At 36.0% G+C, this 21,700-nt stretch overlaps 1 protein-coding gene across 3 annotated transcripts in view; it reads left to right on the top strand.

Annotated features, from left to right (window-relative positions):
• Positions 1-21,700, top strand: part of tafa5a (TAFA chemokine like family member 5a) — a 191,796-nt gene that overhangs the window by 154,128 nt on the left and 15,968 nt on the right. For all 3 annotated transcript variants that reach the window (XM_079868925.1, XM_079868924.1, XM_079868923.1), the window contains exon 3: positions 10,931-11,058. In XM_079868925.1, coding sequence (XP_079725051.1) covers positions 10,931-11,058 — 128 coding nt within the window. The remainder of the gene's footprint in view (positions 1-10,930; positions 11,059-21,700) is intronic.

The raw sequence follows: 21,700 nt of genomic DNA, 5'->3' as shown, positions 1-21,700 counted from the left end.
AACAAAAAATTACCTGTTGATTAAAATGCTAAATTTTATATTACATTGTGGGTGTAAATGAATAGGCTTGGACGTGGTGCTGGAAACCCAATGCACAGGACAAAAGTCAAGTCAAGTCATCTTCATTTATATAGCTTTTTTAACAATGTAGATTGTCTCAAAGCAGCTTTACAGAGATAAATGTATAATTTAGCGTAAGATTGTTTTGGCTTTATAGCGGTTCTTTAATAAAGTGTAATATACCCTAATAGTGTAATAGTGACACGAGAATAAAAATATTCATGATTCTGAAGCTGAACATACAGAATTATTTTAGATGAAAATAATGTAGGCCACTTTTTACTGGTAACATCAGACATTTGACATTATCAGGACCCACAAATATTCCCCCATTGCATTATTATACTTATACAGGGCCATATTAAGACAGTGTGGTGCCCCTGGGCACTATACCTCAAAGTATACCCCCCCAATCAGACATAATCAAGGTGATTTCTCAAATGTAATTTACTAACTTGTCCAACTACATACAGTACATGTAGGCATATGAGCAGTGAGCACTATATTCAAATGTTTAAATTCAAAATGTACATCAATTCATTGACAGCGTCAATTCACGTTTGCCCAAAAAACCTTCATTAATGTCCTCTTCCTCACCCGAGTCTTCCTCGCTCCTGTCTCCCCCAAGAAGAATATCCTCATTCGCCTGGCGGTCATCGCCGACGCCTAGTAGGCTAACATTAGCAGTAACGGTGCGTGTCTACTACAGCGGCAAAACTCCGCTCAGTGCCACTGCGCAACGCTGTAACGTCTCCGCTTTGGTTGCGAGTGTGTTTAATCAAAGTTTTTTTCAACACACGGACAGTATAATCATCAGCGATGCTGCACGCGATTACATTTAGAAATAGACAAGATTTGTTTCCAAATGCACCAAGCAAAGATCCTTTCAATTTTATAAACTTTTATAAACACAGCCAATATAATCACAATGAACACATCCAAAATAAAATCTTTAACACATATATAACAACTGCAAAACCACTCAATTGACATCTGTCCATTTTGGATTTAGATTAATTTTCTGTAGCCGTTAAAAAAATGACACATTTGCGCGTACTTGTTGTGGACCAACTCAACTCTGACAGATTGGGGAGGGAGGAGGGGGAGTGATAGTGGTCATGTAATCTTTATTTATTTATAATTTATTATTATTATTATTATTATTATTATTGTTAAATTAGTGTTCATAAACGAGTTATGTATGGTCTTTCAAGAATTTCAAGTTAATATAACAATTTACGAAAAATATTTTTAAAGCTTGTGTCATGTGGTGCCCCCCTAGTGGTTGTGAATGGTTGGTGCCCCTGGGCACTGGCCCAAGTGCCCTTGTGGATAATCCGGCTCTGTACTTATATTGAACATTACAGTAGTTTAATGTAGTACTGACTCTAAAACTCTGTAAACTTTTCATTTTGGGTGAATACACAATACAAATTGTCACTATACATGATACATATTGTTGCATTTTTGTATTGCGATATATTGTGACATGATATATTGTTACACCACTACTTGTTGAAATACATTTGTCCAGTTAGACTTTCTGTACAAGTGTGAACTTAGCAGTTTTAATTCATGATCAAATAATGAAAGACATTAGATGACATGATAGATAACATAAATTTGTCACACTAAAAATAAAAGGTGAAGTCCAGCTCACAGTACAGTACCATACAGGTTGTGAACCCATTGAAAATATCAAAATTTCTGCATTGATTAAAAGCGTTCTGATCTCAATTTACTCACGATTATAGACAAACAAGATTTGACTTAACTAATAACGCACAAACAGTATACTTTTCACACTTGTATTGAATAAATAATCATTCACAGTGCAGGTTGGAGAAATTAAGGGAACCATTAACTTTAGAAACCTGTAGATCCTCCATTAGCTGCAAAACTTCCACCAAACGTTTTCTGTAGCTGCTCTGGTCAATTTTGGACCCCACAAATCTGTCACAGTTCATCAATACACAACATCTCAATTGGCTTTAGCCACTTTTCAGTCATTCTTTAGTTCATTTATTTTTGTGCTCTGGGTCATTGTTTTGTTGTACCACCCAACCTCATTACTGCTGTCCTAATGTTCTCCTGAAAAATGTTTTGATACTCCTTTGAATTCAGTGTTCCTTCAATTTCTGTGAAGTGTGCAGACCCTGAGGCAGCAAAGTAGCTCTAAACCATGATGCTACTTCCATGCTTCACAGTTGAGAAGAGGTTTTTTTTGGTGTTGTTGTGCATGCAGTGCTCATTTTTTTGCCAATAAGTTCAACTTTTGTCTCAGATGTTCAAACAAGATTTGCAGGAGTGTTGTAGAACACCCAGGCTTTCTTGGACAAACATGAGACATGCCTCAATGTTCTTTGGCAGCAGTGGTTTCCTACTAGTTCTTTCATGAACACCATTTTTGTTCAGTAAAGAGTTTCACTTTTTTTCACTTTCACAGTTTTCTGGATGTCTTTTGCTGTCATCCTATGGTTCTTTCCCAACTCTTGAAAGGTAGTCCGTTGTGTTTACTTCGAGTGATGTTTGCAGGAAGACTGCTCCTAGCGAGAGTAGTTAAAAATACTGAATTTTCTACATTGTAAATGGGTATTTTAAAAAGTGGATTGATTAACAGGTCTTTAGCAATTCTTTCATAGCCTTTTCCTGCTTTGTGCAATGTACCTTTAAGGTCATGTGAATGCCTTTGGATATGAGGCATGGTTCACACTAACCAGTCTTTGAGAAGAACATAATTGTCAGTGTGTGCCTTGATCTTAAGGGCATCTGTGCAGACCTTATATCCAATCTCATCTTCTTTTTTGGATAACCACAATTTAAAGAAATATATATATATATATATATATATATATATATATATATATATATATATATATATATATAAATGTTTTTTTTTTGTTGTTTTTTTTTTTATGGTCTATAAGGGTAGCCAGGGTCAACACAGTCTCACCCCCAAACGTCACATACTGACGCGTCTTGACCAAACGGCAATATACGACGAAAAGGGTACCCCTAAAACGTCCGTATGTGACTATTCGGGTTATGGGTAGGTTTAGGTATGCGTTAGGGTACCGCTAAGAGGCGCTGCTGGTGCGCTTATGTCTTCGTCTCATATGGACGTTTTAGGGGTACCCTTTTCGTCGTATATTGCCGTTTGGTCAAGACGCGTCAGTATGTGACGTTTTGGGGTGAGACCGGGCTGATTACATTTTATGAGTAATCAGTGCAGAAATCTACGGATCGCAAACATATTCTTGCAACTGTGTTTTCTTGCAACCCCTCAAAATCTGGATACACTTTATTTTGGAATGACGTTGTCAACAATGTAACTACACAAATACTGAGTGATATTAATGAACCTGTAGGTTATGATTAGGGTTAATTTGCTTGTAATTACAGATCTGGCCTTTAAAAACGCGCGTTTTCTCCCGCGGCATTCGGCAATTCGTCTCGTAGAGTCTCGCAGAATTCTGCAAGTGCTTTCGGGGGGCGCTACTTACAAATTCCCTCAATGTGTTTCGCTTCACAGAATATCCACCAGGTGGCGCATAAAAAACAACTTTACGTTAGATTTTTTCTTTTACTTCATTACGTCACGATTGTGAGAAAACATCCACAATAAAATATAAATTATAAATAGTAATAGACACAAATATTTACAGTAGGCTACTGTATTATACAGACATTTGAAAATATTTGTAAATGCAAAAGGTTCATTAAGACAAGAAGGGGTATTGGACAACGTTTACGAATTTTTATATGCTTTGTCATTGCTGTGGTTTCCAGGAGATGAGTGCATGCAGAATATTTAACATTGCTTTTATTAAAACAGCAAAGTGACGTTCTTGCCAGTAGCGCATAACTTTTTTGTACAACTATTAAGATGATTGTGCATGCAATGCGCATTTATATAAGTGCAACAGAGAATTTAGTGTGAGCATAATACACGTGACTCTGCCTGTAAAAACCCAGCAGTATTTTTTATATATATACACAAAATCATCCTAACATAATGCAATTAAATAATGCGACTTACCCAGATTCTTAATTCGTGAAAATATTTCTTGTGTGATTGTTCTTGTGCAGATATTTCTTGTGAGGTAATGTTGCAGCTCAACGCGTAGCATTTATATTTTGGGCGCATCTGATTTGCCATTACATTATTAATAAATATTTTAATTGAACTGTCTTAATGCATTAAGCATAAAGATTTTTCCACGTTAGTCTCAGAATGTCCGGGGTTGGTTTGAGGTCTTGCCGACAGTTTGTAAATCTTCTAAATATTCATATTCACAAATTCCATACAAAGGGTGATCAACAGTTATGACTTCTAAAATAAAATAAAAATGACCAGATAAGAGGTATCTGATTGACAGTTTGACAGATGTTGTTTTAAAAAAATAATTACAACATTATGGGGAAGTGGTATTAAATATTCGGTAGCACATAGCCTAATACAATTATTTTAAGTATGCATTTTGTTCAGTTTTGCTTTTACAAAATGTTCCCTGTTTTTTATATAATTAATTTAATCTGAGATGTGCGTTATATCGCTTTTTGATCATTATTTGTGTTGTCGAATTTTGACACAGTTTCATTACTTGTTCATAATAATTTGATTCATAATTATGTCGTTTTTTTCTAAAAGTAAAAGTAAAAAAACTAAAAGTTTTTCTAAAAGCAATATTCTAAAGAGATACAAAGACAGTGTACGTGTACCCACCAGATTTCGCCATGAGTCATTTTGTACCCACCACTTTTAACTTCCGTTGACCGTTTTCAGTGGTTATGAGGAGCAATATGAGAGAAAATTTTTGTAATCATTGTCTGACACAACAAAAAAAAATTATAATATTCATTTTATTTTAATTTTCGTGTTCGCATTTATGAGGGAAAAAACAACGTGTCAGTTTACGGTTATGGACGTGAGCGCTCTAAAAGCGGCAATAAAAGTCTGCTTTAAAACTTTCACAGAGACCTTAAACAGAACAGCTGCCTTTCTTTAAATCGAATTTCGTTTTGTATTAATTATGTCTTAATTTTAATCAATGTTTCGTGAACCAATTGCCTGGATTTAAGAAGTAAATATAGCAGACAATCACGACACCGGCGCCGGCGATATCTCATAAATGAACCGAAACTCAGCGTGTAATGCACATTCACATTTACAGTGTATTTAGACACATTTAGACGCATTCATAATCATTACTTTTACCGGTTCTTTGTGGCAAGCTTTATGCGTGCGGTCGTGCGCTTGAGTGCGGCTATATTATAGTAAATGCTCATTACTTAAAACAAAGCATAAGCCTCTTCCTGGCATGCAATGGAATCTACAATGTCAGTTGGTTATATCAACATATGTCAAATTAAGTTACGCGATATCAACAAATTAAGCTATAAACATTAATTTGAAATAACTTAAAGCGTATGTATAGTATATTTGCTTAAATAGCATTTAAACAAAGGAACTGCAAGGGATTAAAACCCCGCCCACACGCTGGTGAAAACTGGAAAAACCGGTTTTCTTTTGATTCCCTGAGAGGAGATCGATTAGCATTGGGGGTTGAATCGGCAGACCTGGGGGGTGGGTGGTTGTAATTTCTTGACTCTGTGCAATTGGTAGCAGCTAAAACAAGCAGCTAAAACAAAGACTGTGCAATTAATTACATTTTGGAAATAACTTTCTTCATGTCGTTTTATTTATACACTGTAAAACATTTTTTTTTTTTTTTTTTTTTTGAATTTGTAAATATTAAATATGTTTTACAAACAATTGGTTTACAAACTCTTGGAGGTTTGTGGTTACCATCATTCAGAAGAGTGGTGCTTGTGTTTAGACTTGTGTTTTACGTGATTAAATCAGGAAGATTACATTGGTTTCTGTCCACACGGAGACGCATTTAAGACGATTTAATCAGGAAATGGAGGCACCGGCGCGATATAACTTGCATTGCTCGTGAACTGAGCTCGTCTCATAAATGAACCGAAACTCAGAAATGTATCTAGAAAGCTTGAAATGTCCACTTTTAAACAAAACAATTCAAAACGAAAAGAAACAGACAACTCTCTTTTGTAAGTGTGCATTTCTCTCTATAGGCACGTTCACAATATCTGCGAAGATGACGAGTCAGCATTGTCAACATCTTTGACTGACACATAAAACACTAGTTGATTAGTAAACAATTAAAATGTCTCCTTGCTATATTTGACACATGATTACTTTTGTCAGTTCTTTGTGGCAAGCTTTATGCATCCGTTAACTATCGAATATCGTGACTCATATTTTGTACCAGACCATTTATGGTTGTTCATATTGTTCAACAAAGTTCTTGATAAAAAAAGAAAAGAAAAAAAAGAAGCTACTGTGCCTAATATTATTGTTGTATAGCGCGCAAGGTTTATGCGCATGCTTTAAGTCTTCTCCGTTTTTAGTGTATGTCTGTGGCAGAATTGCAGTGCCTGGTCTGGTATGTATACTAGGCTACATCGTTTTGAGTCGGTTTCAGTGGTTTAGTGTGTACGCAGATATTTCTTGAGACGACGCCATGTTTTTATGTTTTTATGCACTTTTACTCTTTTAGTTTTGTTGCAATTTCACCAAAAGCTTATAATTAGGAAATACACACAACACGCTAAACTTGTATTCTCTATATGTTAAAAATGTTGTAAAAAATACGTATTATTCTTATATAATAAGAATAACAATATGATACATTTATATTGCACTCGAAATGATTTAGATATGGAAAGAGGAATTCTTCTCAACTACCACCAATAAAGTTTTAAAATTCTTCTTTAGAAAATATTATATTTTGATGATTCTGCAAGTTCAGCAGACAGTGAGGTTCGGGTTTGTTCCGATCAGAGCTCGTGAGTGGAGAGCGCATTTCTGAATATTCCGCTCCGCTCGTTCATTCCGCTCAGGGTCCACGGCCTCGCTCAACACAGATGTCCTGTTGCCTGGTTCGAAAATATGTGGAATACGGGCTGCTTTCGACTAAAAGTTTTTTTTTTTTTGTAGTCGACTAGTATACTAGGCTAGTTGTTCATTTAAGTAATTCGTGGACAAATCGCCCCTTTATATTAATTTAATTAGCCTACTTATGGATCATGAGCGTTTACGTAATATAGCCGCACTCAAGCGCACGACCGCACGCATAAAGCTTGCCACAAAGAACCGGTAAAAGTAATGATTATGAATGCGTCTAAATGTGTCTAAATACACTGTAAATGTGAATGTGCATTACACGCTGAGTTTCGGTTCATTTATGAGATATCGCCCGGCGCCTCCAATGTCGTGATTGTCTGCTATATTTACTTCTTAAATCCAGGCAATTGGTTCACGAAACATTGATTAAAATTAAGATATAATTAATACAAAACGAAATTCAATTTAAAGAAAGGCAGCTGTTCTGTTTGAGGTCTCTGTGAAAGTTTTAAAGCAGACTTTTATTGCCGCTTTTAGAGCGCTCACGTCCATAACCGTAAACTGACACGTTGTTTTTTCCCTCATAAATGCGAACACGAAAATTAAAATAAAATGAATATTATATATTTTTTTGTTGTGTCAGACAATGATTACAAAATTTTTCTCTCATATTGCTCCTCATAACCACTGAAAACGGTCAACGGAAGTTAAAAGTGGTGGGTACAAAATGACTCATGACGAAATCTGGTGGGTACACGTACAATGTCTTTGTATCTCTTTAGAATATTGCTTTTAGAAAAAACTTTGTTTTTTTTACTTTTAGAAAAAAATGACATAATTATGAATCAAATTATTATGAACAAATAATGAAACTGTGTCAAAATTCGACAACACAAAGAATGATCAAAAAGCGATATAACGCACATCTCAGGTTAAATTAATTAAGCTCCTCATAACCACTGAAAACGGTAAAAAAAAAAATCGAACCAAAAGTCAAATTAATATGGACTGAAGTTAAAAGTGGTGGGTACAAAATGACTCATGACGAAATCTGGTGGGTGCGTACCCACCGTCCCCACCGAAATCGACGCCTATAAGGGAAACATGATAGTATAAAAAGTACTGTGTGTAATGCAGAAAAGCGCATTACAACCATGTTAAAACTATTTAAAACGTTAAGATGCAAAAATGAACTAAATGTAAAATTAGATAATGATATTGCGCAAATGATCTCGGTCTCTTTAAAGGTCTTCGCAAATTATTGTGTTATAAGACTCAGTTATCATAGCCTACATCACGTCTCTTCTACTGTAAGTACACAGGAAAAAAAAAATAAGACAAATGATGCGCGTTTGAGTCGGATTTTTATGAAGAATATGTGACTGTTTATGTAACTGGCAAAAGAAAACATTGTATTCGTCATACTTCGTCAACTCAGTATGGCCACATGAAACACTACTGCCATCTACAGGTTTTAGTATTTCCTGCGTCCAACACCTAATCCCCCTTCTGCACGATCCCGCAGAATTTCGGAAGTGCTTGTGGCATTCTTTTCTCTGAGACGCGCATTTTTAACGGCCACATCTGTATGCATAATTTACTGTTACATGTAAAGTCTAACTATGCTGTGTTACAATAAAGTGTTACCTAAAATCTCAGCCCCTCTAAAGACATCAAACCCAAACACTCAAAATGGCTGTCAGGCAAAGAGTACCTTAAATTCTTCTGATTGGCTGAAAAATAGCATCCAGCTCTCGATTGTTCTTTTGAAGTTGAAGAGCCCTGGGCTGTCACAGATATAGGTATGATTTCACAGAAAATGTGTTCCAATGACAATTCTCAGGTAGTAGGGACATTTTATGTGTGTCATTCCATAGAATAGTTTATATTACAACTTTTGATAATCCAATCAAATAAAAAAAAAAAATACATAAATAAAAAAGCTGATTGTTTCAGTCCATTCATCACACTGGACTAGGATGTTTGAGCACATTGCATTGTGGGGTAAAGGTCAAGCTCAAAAATCTCCAGGCACCATTTATTGTAATTGTATGGAAAAGAGTGACGTGCATTAATCAAAGTTTCTTCTTTTGTGATCCATGAAAATTCTGAAAAAGAAAGTCAGGCTTTAAATGGCATCATGCTGCATTTCTGAATCATAGTATGTGTTTTTGCCATGACTCATGCAAATTGCTTTTGTTTGCTGTTTTGGTTTCTTGTTAGTCTAATGTACTGTGTAGATGTGTAAAATCATAATTCGGCTATTCATAGCAAGATTTGAGCGTCACCGAAGCAAACGTTTTAAGCTGCTCAGCTGTCTTGATTACTGTCGCATTGAATTCCTCCATTAAACCTACAATTAGGCCTGATTGCGCCACCTTTTGTCTCCCCGTGGCATCTGAAATTTGCAAAAGAGTCTTCAGTGGCAAAAATGCAAATCAGCAGGTAATTATCCTGTGCTCTGATTACTCTAGTTCTCTTCTTGCCTCTAAATATTGCTCTCAGAAATGCATTATGGCAAGAGCCATATAAGAATAAATATTGTAAAACACAATAGAACAATAGGAGTTTATGCAGCCTTGACAGATGTTATTTCTTCTTTCAGGAAATGGATCAGACATTTTGTGTTGTATGAAGATAACTGATGTTGATATCTGTAGTGGAGGGCAATTACATTTGTGTATGCACATGGTGTAATGTTATGATGTACTGTCAATCAAATGGAACAGAGGACAACAACTTGACTGAATTAATTATCTTCCATCTTTAACGTTGCAGAAAGAAAAAAAGAAAGATGTTTAGTATTATACAAGGGAAGAAATGAGCATATGTTCAAGCCCAGCTATTTTGAAGGAAGATCAAGATTTCCACATGTACACTAATACTTTTGCTAATACTCAAAATAAAGATAACATTTCTGAAATTACAGTATAATTATTATAACTAATATATTATTTATTATTTCAGGATCTAAAAGATATCAGATATGACATTTCATATCCAACTATTTCCTGAAACTGTAAACTTACACGTTTTGCTTTGGATCTGAATTAAATTATGCATGGCCATTGTTATAGCTATGTTATGTTTGTAAACCTATTTGCATACATAACATACATTTTGAAGGGCATGTCAAGTTTGAAATATAAATTTCTAAAGCAATGTCTGTATGATTGTATTGTCTAAATAAATAAATAAGAGACAGTTCTGTATTGTCCTGTGAAACAGGAACGACTGTCTCTCCCAAGGGACTAATGCTAATGCAGGTGTGTTATAGTGACCTACTTTTATAAAAGTGATCATCCATGATAAACCTCAAATACAATCTGTGATGAACCTTTCTTTAAACTGATGACCATCGTTTCAAATTTTCCTTCCTCATGCTCATGTGGCATAAGATGCTTTCATAGGGTGATGTCTCATTTTATATGATCCACAACACCAGTTTAGTGTGTTACAGTAACCTCTTTTATACTGGACTAGCAGGGACAGCTCGGATGGGTTGAAAAGTGAAATCTTTTGACACAAGCTTGAAGCTAAATAACTAAAAGTGAATCAAAAGTGACGCTTTCAGTCTGAAAGGTTCAGGTATTTTACTATATATTTGGTGTTGTGTGATTACCAACTGCTGTCAATGTGATTTATATTGGATATATGAAGTCAGTTAGCCCTTGGATTGACTTGACATGGATATGCTCCACTATACAGTTTATCAAGCAGAAAGTGATTTTTCCAACCTAACAAACAGTATTTTGTTTTCTTGAAACTTGTGCTTGTGTTGTCTTTATTTCAAATAAATTACAGTGGGTTTCATATTTTGTCATCTAATACAAAGACATTCATACATTGTCCAGAAGCTTTTGGGGGTTTGTATTGTTGTGTTTGTGCTTGACTTCCTGATCATATCATCTTAACCTTTTCTTTGGTCTTGATCCACAGCTCGTATTGTGAAGACCAGACAGTGGTGTGACATGGTGCCCTGTCTAGAGGATGAAGGCTGTGACCTGTTAGTAAATAAATCAGGCTGGACTTGTACACAGCCCAGCGGCAGAGTGAAAACTACAACGGTGAGACTTGCATATTCTCATAACCACTGCTCTTAAAGTGACATGAAACTATGTTCACAACTCTCAATTCCATAATGTCACATACAGTATTTTAGAGTGAAATGGGATGTTCAGTGAGAGAGAGAGCGAAAATGGAGCAAGGCTTGATGTTATCCATTGGGATTTGATTAGGATGTGAAAAATGAGTTTTCATTCCAGAGTGGAAGTCAGCAGAAAAGAATAGTGTCTTGAGAGGCAGTGCATATTATATTTTAATGAAAGATTATAAAGCCATTATGCATGTCTTAATAAAGACTAAATTATAATATTTATTTTTTACTTTATAATGTGTACAGATGAATTACACATAATAGCACCATCTGCGTAGAAAAATGTATAGGTCAGTCCTGATTTCATGTGAATCAGGTCAAAGCCAAAGCCAGATCCAGCCAAAAAGTCATAAGCATTTGATTTTTTTTTTATTTTTTTTTTTATGATTTTATATAATCTTTTAAGTCACACTTTATTTTACAGTTATGTATTTGCTTTAGTAATTAAAGGTACAGTTAGCAATTTCTCTGTAAAATAACGTTACAATACTGGCAGCAGAGTTGCCAGCAATCTACTGTAATTCTACGGTATGGATACTGTGAAATTGCTTTACAGTTTATTACCGTAAAAAACAAAATACAGTATTTTCCAGTATTTTTAATTTTTATTTTACAGTAAAATACTGCCAGCAGAGATGCCAGCAATATACTGTACTTCTATGGTATCAATACTGTAAAATTAATTTATGGTAATGCATGCATACATTTCTGTGATTATTTCAACTTTTAAAAAAAGGTCATTTTGGCAACAACTCTAGGTCAAAAAGGAAACTTTAAAATAGGTTGGAAATTAAAATCACACAGGAAATTACTACAGCAAAAACACAGGCAACAGTAATAGGCTAATAAAAAGGTGAACAGTTTGTTACTGTTTTTTACAGACTTTTTTTTTTTTTTTTTTTACAGTGTGATAACCCTTGTTTTTTAGTGATATTGCTCTGACCTTCTCTCTTTTGTAATGTCTCTCAGCCATCTCTTTTTCTAAAGTCTTTCTTCAAAACTCCCTCTTGCTCACTCTTTCTCCTCCCCCATCATACGCCCCCTACTGCTGATTGGCTACCACAAGTGTGCTATGGTGCTAGGTCCAATCCACTTTCAACAGCATTTTTTTTTTTTTTTGTATCATTTTGTCAGATAAATACATTAACATGGGGCACGTTTAAGATCAAAACGGTGCACAACGTTTTGCTACGGTTTCCGGGTTGAACGTCATGTTTCCTGGAAACGGCATGCACCGGTGTGCAACGGGGTTTGAGATACGTTTTCTCTTGTTTGGTGGGTGTGTCAGAACTGCAGTCCAATCAGCAGCAACATGTATATAAAGCACGCGGTATTAAAGTGAACTGCACAATGGGTTCAATGACAGTAATTTACAAATGTGTTCGATGCAGCTCGGTATACGCAACAACTGAGGATATTAGAAGACATGTTTGTCGTAAGTTTTATTGTAAAAATATAGGATATCAACATAATGATGTAGTTGTTTATATGTTTAGCTTCATTGCAAGTGTATGACATTGGTATAGAGAAATAAACAATGGTAATTAAGTGCTTTTCCTAAAAATGAGAAAGAAAATACAGGGTATTAAAACAGTATGAACTACAAATAAAGTCTAAAGTGAGGCTAAATAAATGTTTTAGTCTGAATTAGGTAAGATGTGTGCTTCCATTTCAGTTTCAGCAATCCCTTCACTCGATTGGGGTGTTCTCTTTTGTTCTGGGCGGCAAGTGCAGTAACTGTAACATCGGGCATATTTTGTAGTGTTAAACACATATTTATACCGACTTCATCAGGCTCAGAAAATTCTTCACAAAGAACACAAAGAATGGCCTTCTCAGCTGCCATAGTTGCAACTCTTGCGTCATCAGAACAGTGTGTTCAACGCATCACCGTTTCTGTTTAAAAAACGTTGTGCAACGTTTTGTCGGGGCTGAACGCAGCCATAGTGTAGTGTTTTGTTCTTCCCTCAGGTCTTTGTAGTCTTTCATTAAAAATGAATGACCCTGAAACAACTTTACTTTTTGCCTGATATAATTTTTTGAACACTTCCCCTCAAACCATTTGTCACATTGACCACTTTTAACCATCCAATTAATTCCCAACTCACAAAATCAAGGCTACCAAACATCTTATTTTTGAATAAACTGAATATTGTGTACAAGGGTCTAATGAAAATAAATGGGAAATTGTTTGTTCAGTTGGGCATAGGAATCATGTCATCAATGTGTGGTGAAATCCAAAATAAAGATATGCGTGAATCAGAATGACTGATGAAATAGACTGTAATAAACACAAAGAGCGAGAACACTACACATTCACATCTACTTTAAAGCAGAACACTCAACTGAGAAAACAGAGGGCTTGAATACAGTGGAACAGGCAATCAAAGAAACAAGGAACAGGTATGCAAAAATCAAAAACCATGGTAACAAATAAAAAGACAGTAACAATGTAAACCATGAAATAGAAACTAAACAGAACTTGACTATTAAACCTAACATGAACTGGCCGTGACACTTAGTAGATTTGAACTTTTAACATTCAAATGTTTATTTTTATTTTTAAATCAAATCATTTGAGTGAATTATTCAATGACTCACCTATAACACACTCATTTGTCCCCAACTGATGGCATAGTGATGTAACCTGCAGGAAGGGTAATTGAACAAATCACTGAACGAATATAAACAAAATTTGAATGACATTTAGTGAACAGTTTCAGAAGATTTACTGGTATGAATCAAAATCCCCAGCACTAGTCGTATTAATAAAGTAAAATGAGCAGCAAATGTTGGATCTTGTTGACTTTAACTGTATCACTTGGCTCTATATAGAACTCTTCAGACTCTATCATAAGACATGTAGATCCGTTCTAAGCTGACTGCTGTCAACGAGAAGAACTCTGGGATGTTTACGAATGGTAATTAGATCATGCTTAGGGCTAATTATGTGAACAGATGGGTGATCACGGCAGGTATGTAGACGAGACGTACAGTAGAAGAAATAGGAGGAAATGAAAATTTGGTCGCACAACAACTCAGCTCCTCAGCAGCTCTTCAGCTTCAGGTCAAGAAGCAAACAGACTGGCTAAACCGACCGTCTGCTAGTTGTCTCACATCACTGAGGTCAGATAAAGCACATCACATAGAGACTCTTTCACCTACATATCATCATATAGAGACTGTGTCTGTTCCCCGAATTAGGACATACAAAAAACTCCTAAACCCATTTAAGGTTAAAGGGGTCATATAATGCCATTTTTGTACAAGCTAATATGATTCTTTAGGGTATAAATTAAAAGTTTGTAATATACAATTAAAAATTCTCATTAGTATTGTAAGAAAACACTAATTTTACCTGGCCAAAAACAGCTCTGTTTTCAGCACGCCGTTTAAGTGCATGTGTCTTTAAATGATAATGAGCTTTGCTCACCCCGCCCCTCTGTTCTGTGCGTACACAGTTAGAAATAATAACACAATAACCATAACGCTTTGTTCATTATAAACGTGGGATTATGAATTATATTGAGAACGTCGTACATAGAAAACATGCCGTAATGTACCCTGAGTGTAAACAGCCGCATTCATCTGAAGCGTGCAGCAAGCGATTTGCAAAGATTAATATAAATATTAATATAAAGGTTAATTAAACGTTACACTCACTTCTTCTTCTGGAGGTGCAGCAGGAACACGAATAGTTGGTACCGATCCTATTTTCAGGAAGAGCTTCTTAGCAAAACCAGCTTTACTGACCCTCGTTTGTAAAGCTGTCTGGTTTGAAATGATTCGGGCAATGAAAGCATGGACGTTGATCGTGGGGAATCTCCGCGAGGGAATCCCCTCGTCAATGCTTTGGGAATATTCCACCAAAACATCTGCTGTGTTCCTTATTACACCCAAGAACAGAACGCCACAATCGCTTAAACGCCATTCTTCTCCAGCATATCAATGCACTATGATGACAGACAGCTCGCTCACGAGCGAGGGCGGGTCTGTGTTGAAACGCTGCTGTCAATCACAATCGTGGGAGGGGCGTCGATTTTGTGACGTCACAAAATCGAACGGCTTGATTTCAGAGAGTGTAAAACATATAAGGAGATTTAAATTTTAAATTAAATCTTTAAAAAAAATTAAATTTAAATTATCATTGTATGATGGTTGTGTACAGGCACTGCCAACACACATTTCAGTACAATCAACTTGTAAAAGTGCATGTACCATTATATGACCCCTTTAAATATTTTATTGATGTTCAACAAATAAAAAACATATATAATACGGATTAACAAATGATAAAGCTTGGGTTGCTGAATATTCGATCCCTTATTTCAAAAGAACTTGATGATTACAGATTATAATCTAGATGTGCTGTGTTTGACAGAAACCTGGCTAAAACCAGACAGTTACATGACTTTAAATGAGTCCACCCCCCAAGATTACTGTTATAAACATGAACCTCATCAGAAAGGCAAAGGTGGAGGTGTTGCTGTAATTTATAGTAATATCTTCAGAATTACTGAGAAGTCTTGTTTGGTGTTGGTGCCTAATGTAACACTATAGTGTAAATGATAAATCCCGTTTGAGATTTGTGCTGGCTACTGTATACAGGCCACCAGGGCACCATACAGACTTTATCAAAGAATTTGCTGATTTTCTGTCAGAGTTAGTACTGGCTGCAGATAACATTGGGAATGGCATTTAAAGATCTGAACTGGAGTTAGACAACACGTGTCAGGACCTATACTCATTGTCGTAATCATACTCTAGATCTAATATTATCACATGGAATCAATGTTGATGCCGTTGAAATTCTACAGCAGAGCGATGACATCTCAGATCATTATCTAGTCTTCTGTATACTTCATTTAGCCAAGGCTGCAAAGTCGACTCCGTGTTACAAATATGTTAGACCTATCATTTCTGCCACTAAAGATTGCTTTATTAATAATCTTCCTGATAAGTTTCATCATCTCAGCATCCCAGATAGCTTAGAAGAACTCAATATTGCAACAGAAAAGTTTGACTCTCTCTTTTCCAGCACTTTAGACACAGTTGCTCCATTGCTTTTAAAGAAGATTAAAGAAAATAGTCCAATGCCGTGGTACAACGAGCACACTCAGGCCCTTAAGAGAGCAGCCAGAAAAATGAAGCGCAACTGGAAGAAAACAAAACTAGTTTTTTCGCATTTCATAGAAAGAGAGCTCGATTGCATACAGAGAGGCCTTAAAAGCTGCTAGATCTGCTTATTTTTCAACCCTATTAGAAGAAAATAAACAAAACCCTAGGTATTTATTTGAAACAGTGGCTAAATTAACGAAAAATAAATCTTCAACCCCAGACATTTCCAAGCAGCACAGCAGTAATGACTTTATGAACTTCTTTAATTACAAGATTTATAATATCAGGGAGAAAATTATAACTATGCAACCATCTACTACAGTAGATTGTTCTCCTTGAGGAAAAATGTGATTCATTCATTGCTATAGGAGAGGAAGAATTTTCTAAAATCATCTAAATCGACAACATGTACGTATGTTAGACCCTATACCGACGAAGCTATTAAAAGAGATGCTTCCAGAGGTCATAGATCCTCTTCTTAATATCATTAATTCATCTTTGTCATTAGGGTACGTACCAAAAACTTTTAAGCTGAAAATGATTAAACCACTTGTTAAAAAAACGCAACTTGATCCTACAGAATTAGTCAATTACAGGCAGATCTCGAATCTACCTTTTCTGTCACAGATACCAGAAAAAAACAGTATCCTCACAACTATGTTCCTTTTTAGAAAGAAATGGTATCTGTGAGGATTTCCAGTCAGGATTTAGACCGTACCATAGTACTGAGACAGCTCTCATTAGTGTCACAAATGATTTGCTCTTATCATCCAATCGTGGTTGTATCTCTCTATTAGTGTTTCTCGATCTTAGTGCTGCATTTGATACTATTGGCCACAACATTATTTTAAATAGACTCGAAAATTATGTTGCCATTAGTGTAATTGCATTAGCATGGTTTAAATCATACTTATCTGACCGTTATCAGTTTGTGGCAGTAACTGAATAGATGTCTTATCGATCAAAAGTTCAGTATGGCGTACCACACAGCTCAGTACTAGGACCGTTGCTGTTCACTCTGTACATGCTACCCTTTGGAGATATCATTAGGAAGCATGGCATTAGTTTTCACTGTTATGCTGATGATACTCAGCTCTATATTTATTCACACCATGACGAAACTTACCAATTCACAAAATTAACGGAATGCATAGCTGATATAAAAAATTGGATGACTAGTAATTTCCTACTACTTAATTCTGAAAAAAATAGAGATTCTAATTATTGGACAAAAAACTTCCTCACGTAATAATCTAGAATACTGTCTAACACTTGATGACTGCTCTGTTAAGTCTTCGTCGTCAGTTAGGAACCTGGGTGTGCTCTTTGATACTAATCTTTCATTTGAAAGTCACGTGTCTAGTATCTGTAAAACTGCATTTTTCCATCTTAAAAATATATCTAAATTACGTCATATGCTCTCATTGACAAATGCGGAACAATTAGTTCATGCGTTCATGATATCAAGGCTAGATTATTGTAATGCTATTATGGGTGGTTGCCCTGCATGCTTAATAAGCAAACTACAGCTAGTCAAAACGCAGCAGCTAGAGTTCTTACCAGAACCAAGAAGTGTGACCATATTAGCCCCGTTCTGTCAACACTGCATTGGTTTCCTATTAAACATCGTACAAATTGAAAAATTTGGCTGATTACTTACAAAGCCTTCCCTTTCCTTTACCTCTGTACAGATAAAACATTATCGGGATAATTCCGGTTCACGTGGCTACGTGGAAGCGATAAAAATTCTGTATTATAAATTGTAAGGCCATACAAGTAGTTTGTTGAGGGTTGGTTTGTAAAGAAGGAATACACGCCTGCGCATATATATATATATTCAAACGTGCATACCTATAGACTAAACACATAATACGCATGTGCACGCCATCAGTGTTCTCACAGGTTCACGTTTTTAAAATTTGCGCAGAGAGAACTTAAGATTTTTCAGTTACAACAGTGTTGTGTTAGCGCCCCCTAAGTTAATTAATAACTAATGATCGTTGTGACAGAAGTGAATCAATCAAAACTAACTTCAGCTGAACAATAACTTTATTCTAGAGCTGCTATAAAGCCAAAACAATCTATGTTACTTTAATTTCCTATTATCACTGCAAAGCTGCTTTGAAACAATCTATATGATTAAAAGCGCTATATAAATTAAGGTGACTTGACTTGACTCCTGTCTGCTGTCATCAGCTATTAAAGTCTTCCATATGTGTGGATGTGTTATATTATTTGTATCTTTTTCCCTCTGATTGTTATTTTTGAAGGTTTAAATTAAAGGTTTCACTTGATTATTAGGTAACACTTTCTATGAAGCCTGTATTTATAATACATTATATTGGTATTCTTAATGCATTATACATGCATAATGCCTTATAAACAACTTTATTATGTATTGTACCATCTGATAAATAATCATAACAATAGTTACACAGCATTATAATACTTAACTATTTGTGGTTATAACTTTTAAGAGTACAATGCATTATAACACCAGATGAAGCCTGCATTGATAATGCATCATAAGGGAATTCTTAATGCATTATAATGCACGCATAATGCCTTATAAACAACCTTATAATGTGTTTTATCATCTAATGAATGGTAACAACAGTAATAATACCTACCTACTTATTAGATTTGGTAAAGCATTATTAATAAAACATGATTTGCATTGTGAATGTATCGTTCTTTTGTACTTTTCCACAAAACTTTGATTTTACCTTAAGGGAAATGTCTTATAACCACTTCATGATATATTATGTCCATTTAAAAGAATACTTACAGTAGCTTTTGTTACTTTACTTAAAGCAAACAAAGACCACTTATAAATATTAAGACCACATCATAAATCTTTTTATATGTTTAAAAGAAGACTTTGTTTTTATCACTTTAAGCAGTAAAATCAGTTTTTATCACTGTTACAACCCCTTGGCTCAAGGAGCAATAACATGTATGGGGAGGCCAAACACATAATCAAATTTGGAACATTTAATATTTAATCAAGAAAACAGACATAACTACATTTAAAGTAAAAGAAAAAAATCTACAAACATAAAAACAACCACATCAAGCCTTTGACTGGAGAGAGTACAAAGTCAGCATGTCCACCAAGCAGCGAGACCAGCAGAGACCAAGCCCAATTGTTTCCACTCCTTCCGAGGGTGAGAAAGCCAGCATCTTATAAACAGCATGGTTAATCAACCAATTCTCCACACCTGTGACACATCAATTAACCTGAAGACACAAAAAGTGTTACCCAGAGACACCTACTGGCAAAACAAAGCACCACAGCCCCTTGGATCATCACACCTCCCTCCCAAAGACAGAGGCCCTTATAAAAGGTACTCTGTAAACATAATACAAAAACACATACAAAACATAATCTAATTCACAAGATGAGATTTAATCAGATTTAAAAATCAAACAAAACTATTGGATCCACTTACCCTCTCTCACTCACCACCTACCCTTTATCAACTCCACCTCGCAATGCTCTCAGGCGCCTTGAGAACACAAATGAGGTGAAAGAAACAAAAACAAGAACCAACAATAGTTTTATAGATTACTCGTGAGCTTGTAACAAGGTATTTACTTTTCAACTTAATGCGGTATTAGACGCAAGACCAACGGCCTTTGGATCCACAGTTTTGAACTTATTTCTCAATATGGGGCTGTGAGAAAGTGAACCTCACTTCTCACTGTTACGCACTCTCGCATTGACTGTGAATGGCGTTACACGCGAGAGCGGGAGAGACTCTGGACATTTGAACACGCACACACATACACCTGCACGCTCCTTTATAAACATGATGCCATGCTTAGGCTACTTGTGTTATTTTGTGAAGGGGTATGGATGGCTAAGGAACACGGTTTTTAAACATGTGTTTAAAGAGAAGGCTGACGCGGGGCTATGCGCCATTAACGCATTCGCGTTCATTTGTTTGTAGAACGGTTAGTCCGCGATTTCATTCACAACACTCAAAACTAATTTGTCACTGCTTATTACTTCCTACTTTACCACCTCCATGACATGTAGTGCGGCACCCACTAGTTCATGTCCCATTTACTCCCTGTTTCTGTCTGAAATCCTAGTTAATTCATACATATTGTGACTCACGCATTTCCTGCATCCCGGTCCGATTCGACTGCTCCTATGCGGATGCGCGCGCCGCTGTAGGGGCGATATTTATCTCGGTCACAGGGCAGAGGGTGCAGAGCATTGTTCACAGGGGTGTTTGTTTGTAATAATGTGTTGTATGTATATGTGTGGTGTGAATAGGTGGTGTAAATGTTGTATAAAATGTTAGTAATATGATAATATTTTGTTTTCATGTAATGTTTATTTTCTACTTAGCTTATAGCTTATTTATGGCCTTAGGCTAAAGATAATACCCTGAATGTTGGTATGGTCCAATTTGGCTTAATGCTTTGGCCTATTTAAGAGGGCCTCATTCTGTATTCGGGAGAGTGAGGGTGAGTACTAGCTTGCTGTGAGGCTATGTACAAAGTGTTTGCTATTGTTGGAAGCTAAAAGCATTGTGCTATTTCGATTTATTTTTGATTATTTTGTTTTCTTGAATTCTGAGTTAAAATATAAATAAACTTTATTTTTTGGAACAATTGAGATCTGGTAGCCGTCTTTTCCACCTCCACCATCGCAAGCTAGTGAGCCTACACATCCCAATACTTGGGGTGACGTTCGGTCCCCCACAGGGGCATTCCTTTTTCCAATGACCCTTTTCCAAACAATACCTGCAACTCGAATCTGGATCTACTTTTCCAGTGTACTCGGATTTGTTCGGACTCATTCTCACTACATTTCCGCTGCCATCTTCCTTTTTATAAAAAGAATCACCGGTGTTTTTATGAATTAGTACATATTCGTCCGCAAGAATGGCAGCCTCAGCCGCCGTTGTCACTTTATGTTCATTTACATACATAGCGACACGTTCTGGGATGATGTTTTTAAACTGCTCAAACTATTAGATTAGAAAGCTCTTCAAAAGGTACTAACACACAATGATGTACGCCAACGATTAAAAAGACTAGCCAATTCCCTTGCCACTTCAACGTGTGTTTTACACTCATCTTTTCTCCAACCTCTAAACCGTCGCCGATACGCTTCAGGGACAAGTTCATAGGCTTTCAAAACAGCCTCTTTTACTACTTTATAGTTCTTTCGGTTTTCAGAAGAAAGGGAGATGAAGGCTTCCTGAACTTTATTTTCCAAAACACCTTGTAGTAAGAGTGTACGTTCCGCATCGCTCCAGCCTTTATCCTCAGCCAAGCTTTCGAACAGAGAAAAAAAACACATCTGGATCTCGATCATTGAATTTAGGTAAGAGTTTAATCATCTGTACTAGACCAGTCATTCGATTTCCACGCGCCCCTGCAATTTCCTGATCATTCAAGGAACCACCACCAGAAAG

The sequence above is a fragment of the Squalius cephalus genome, assembly GCF_949319135.1.
Source record: "Squalius cephalus genome assembly, chromosome: 4".
NCBI lineage: Eukaryota > Metazoa > Chordata > Actinopteri > Cypriniformes > Leuciscidae > Squalius > Squalius cephalus.
This window is presented reverse-complemented; position numbering and strand designations above follow the sequence as displayed.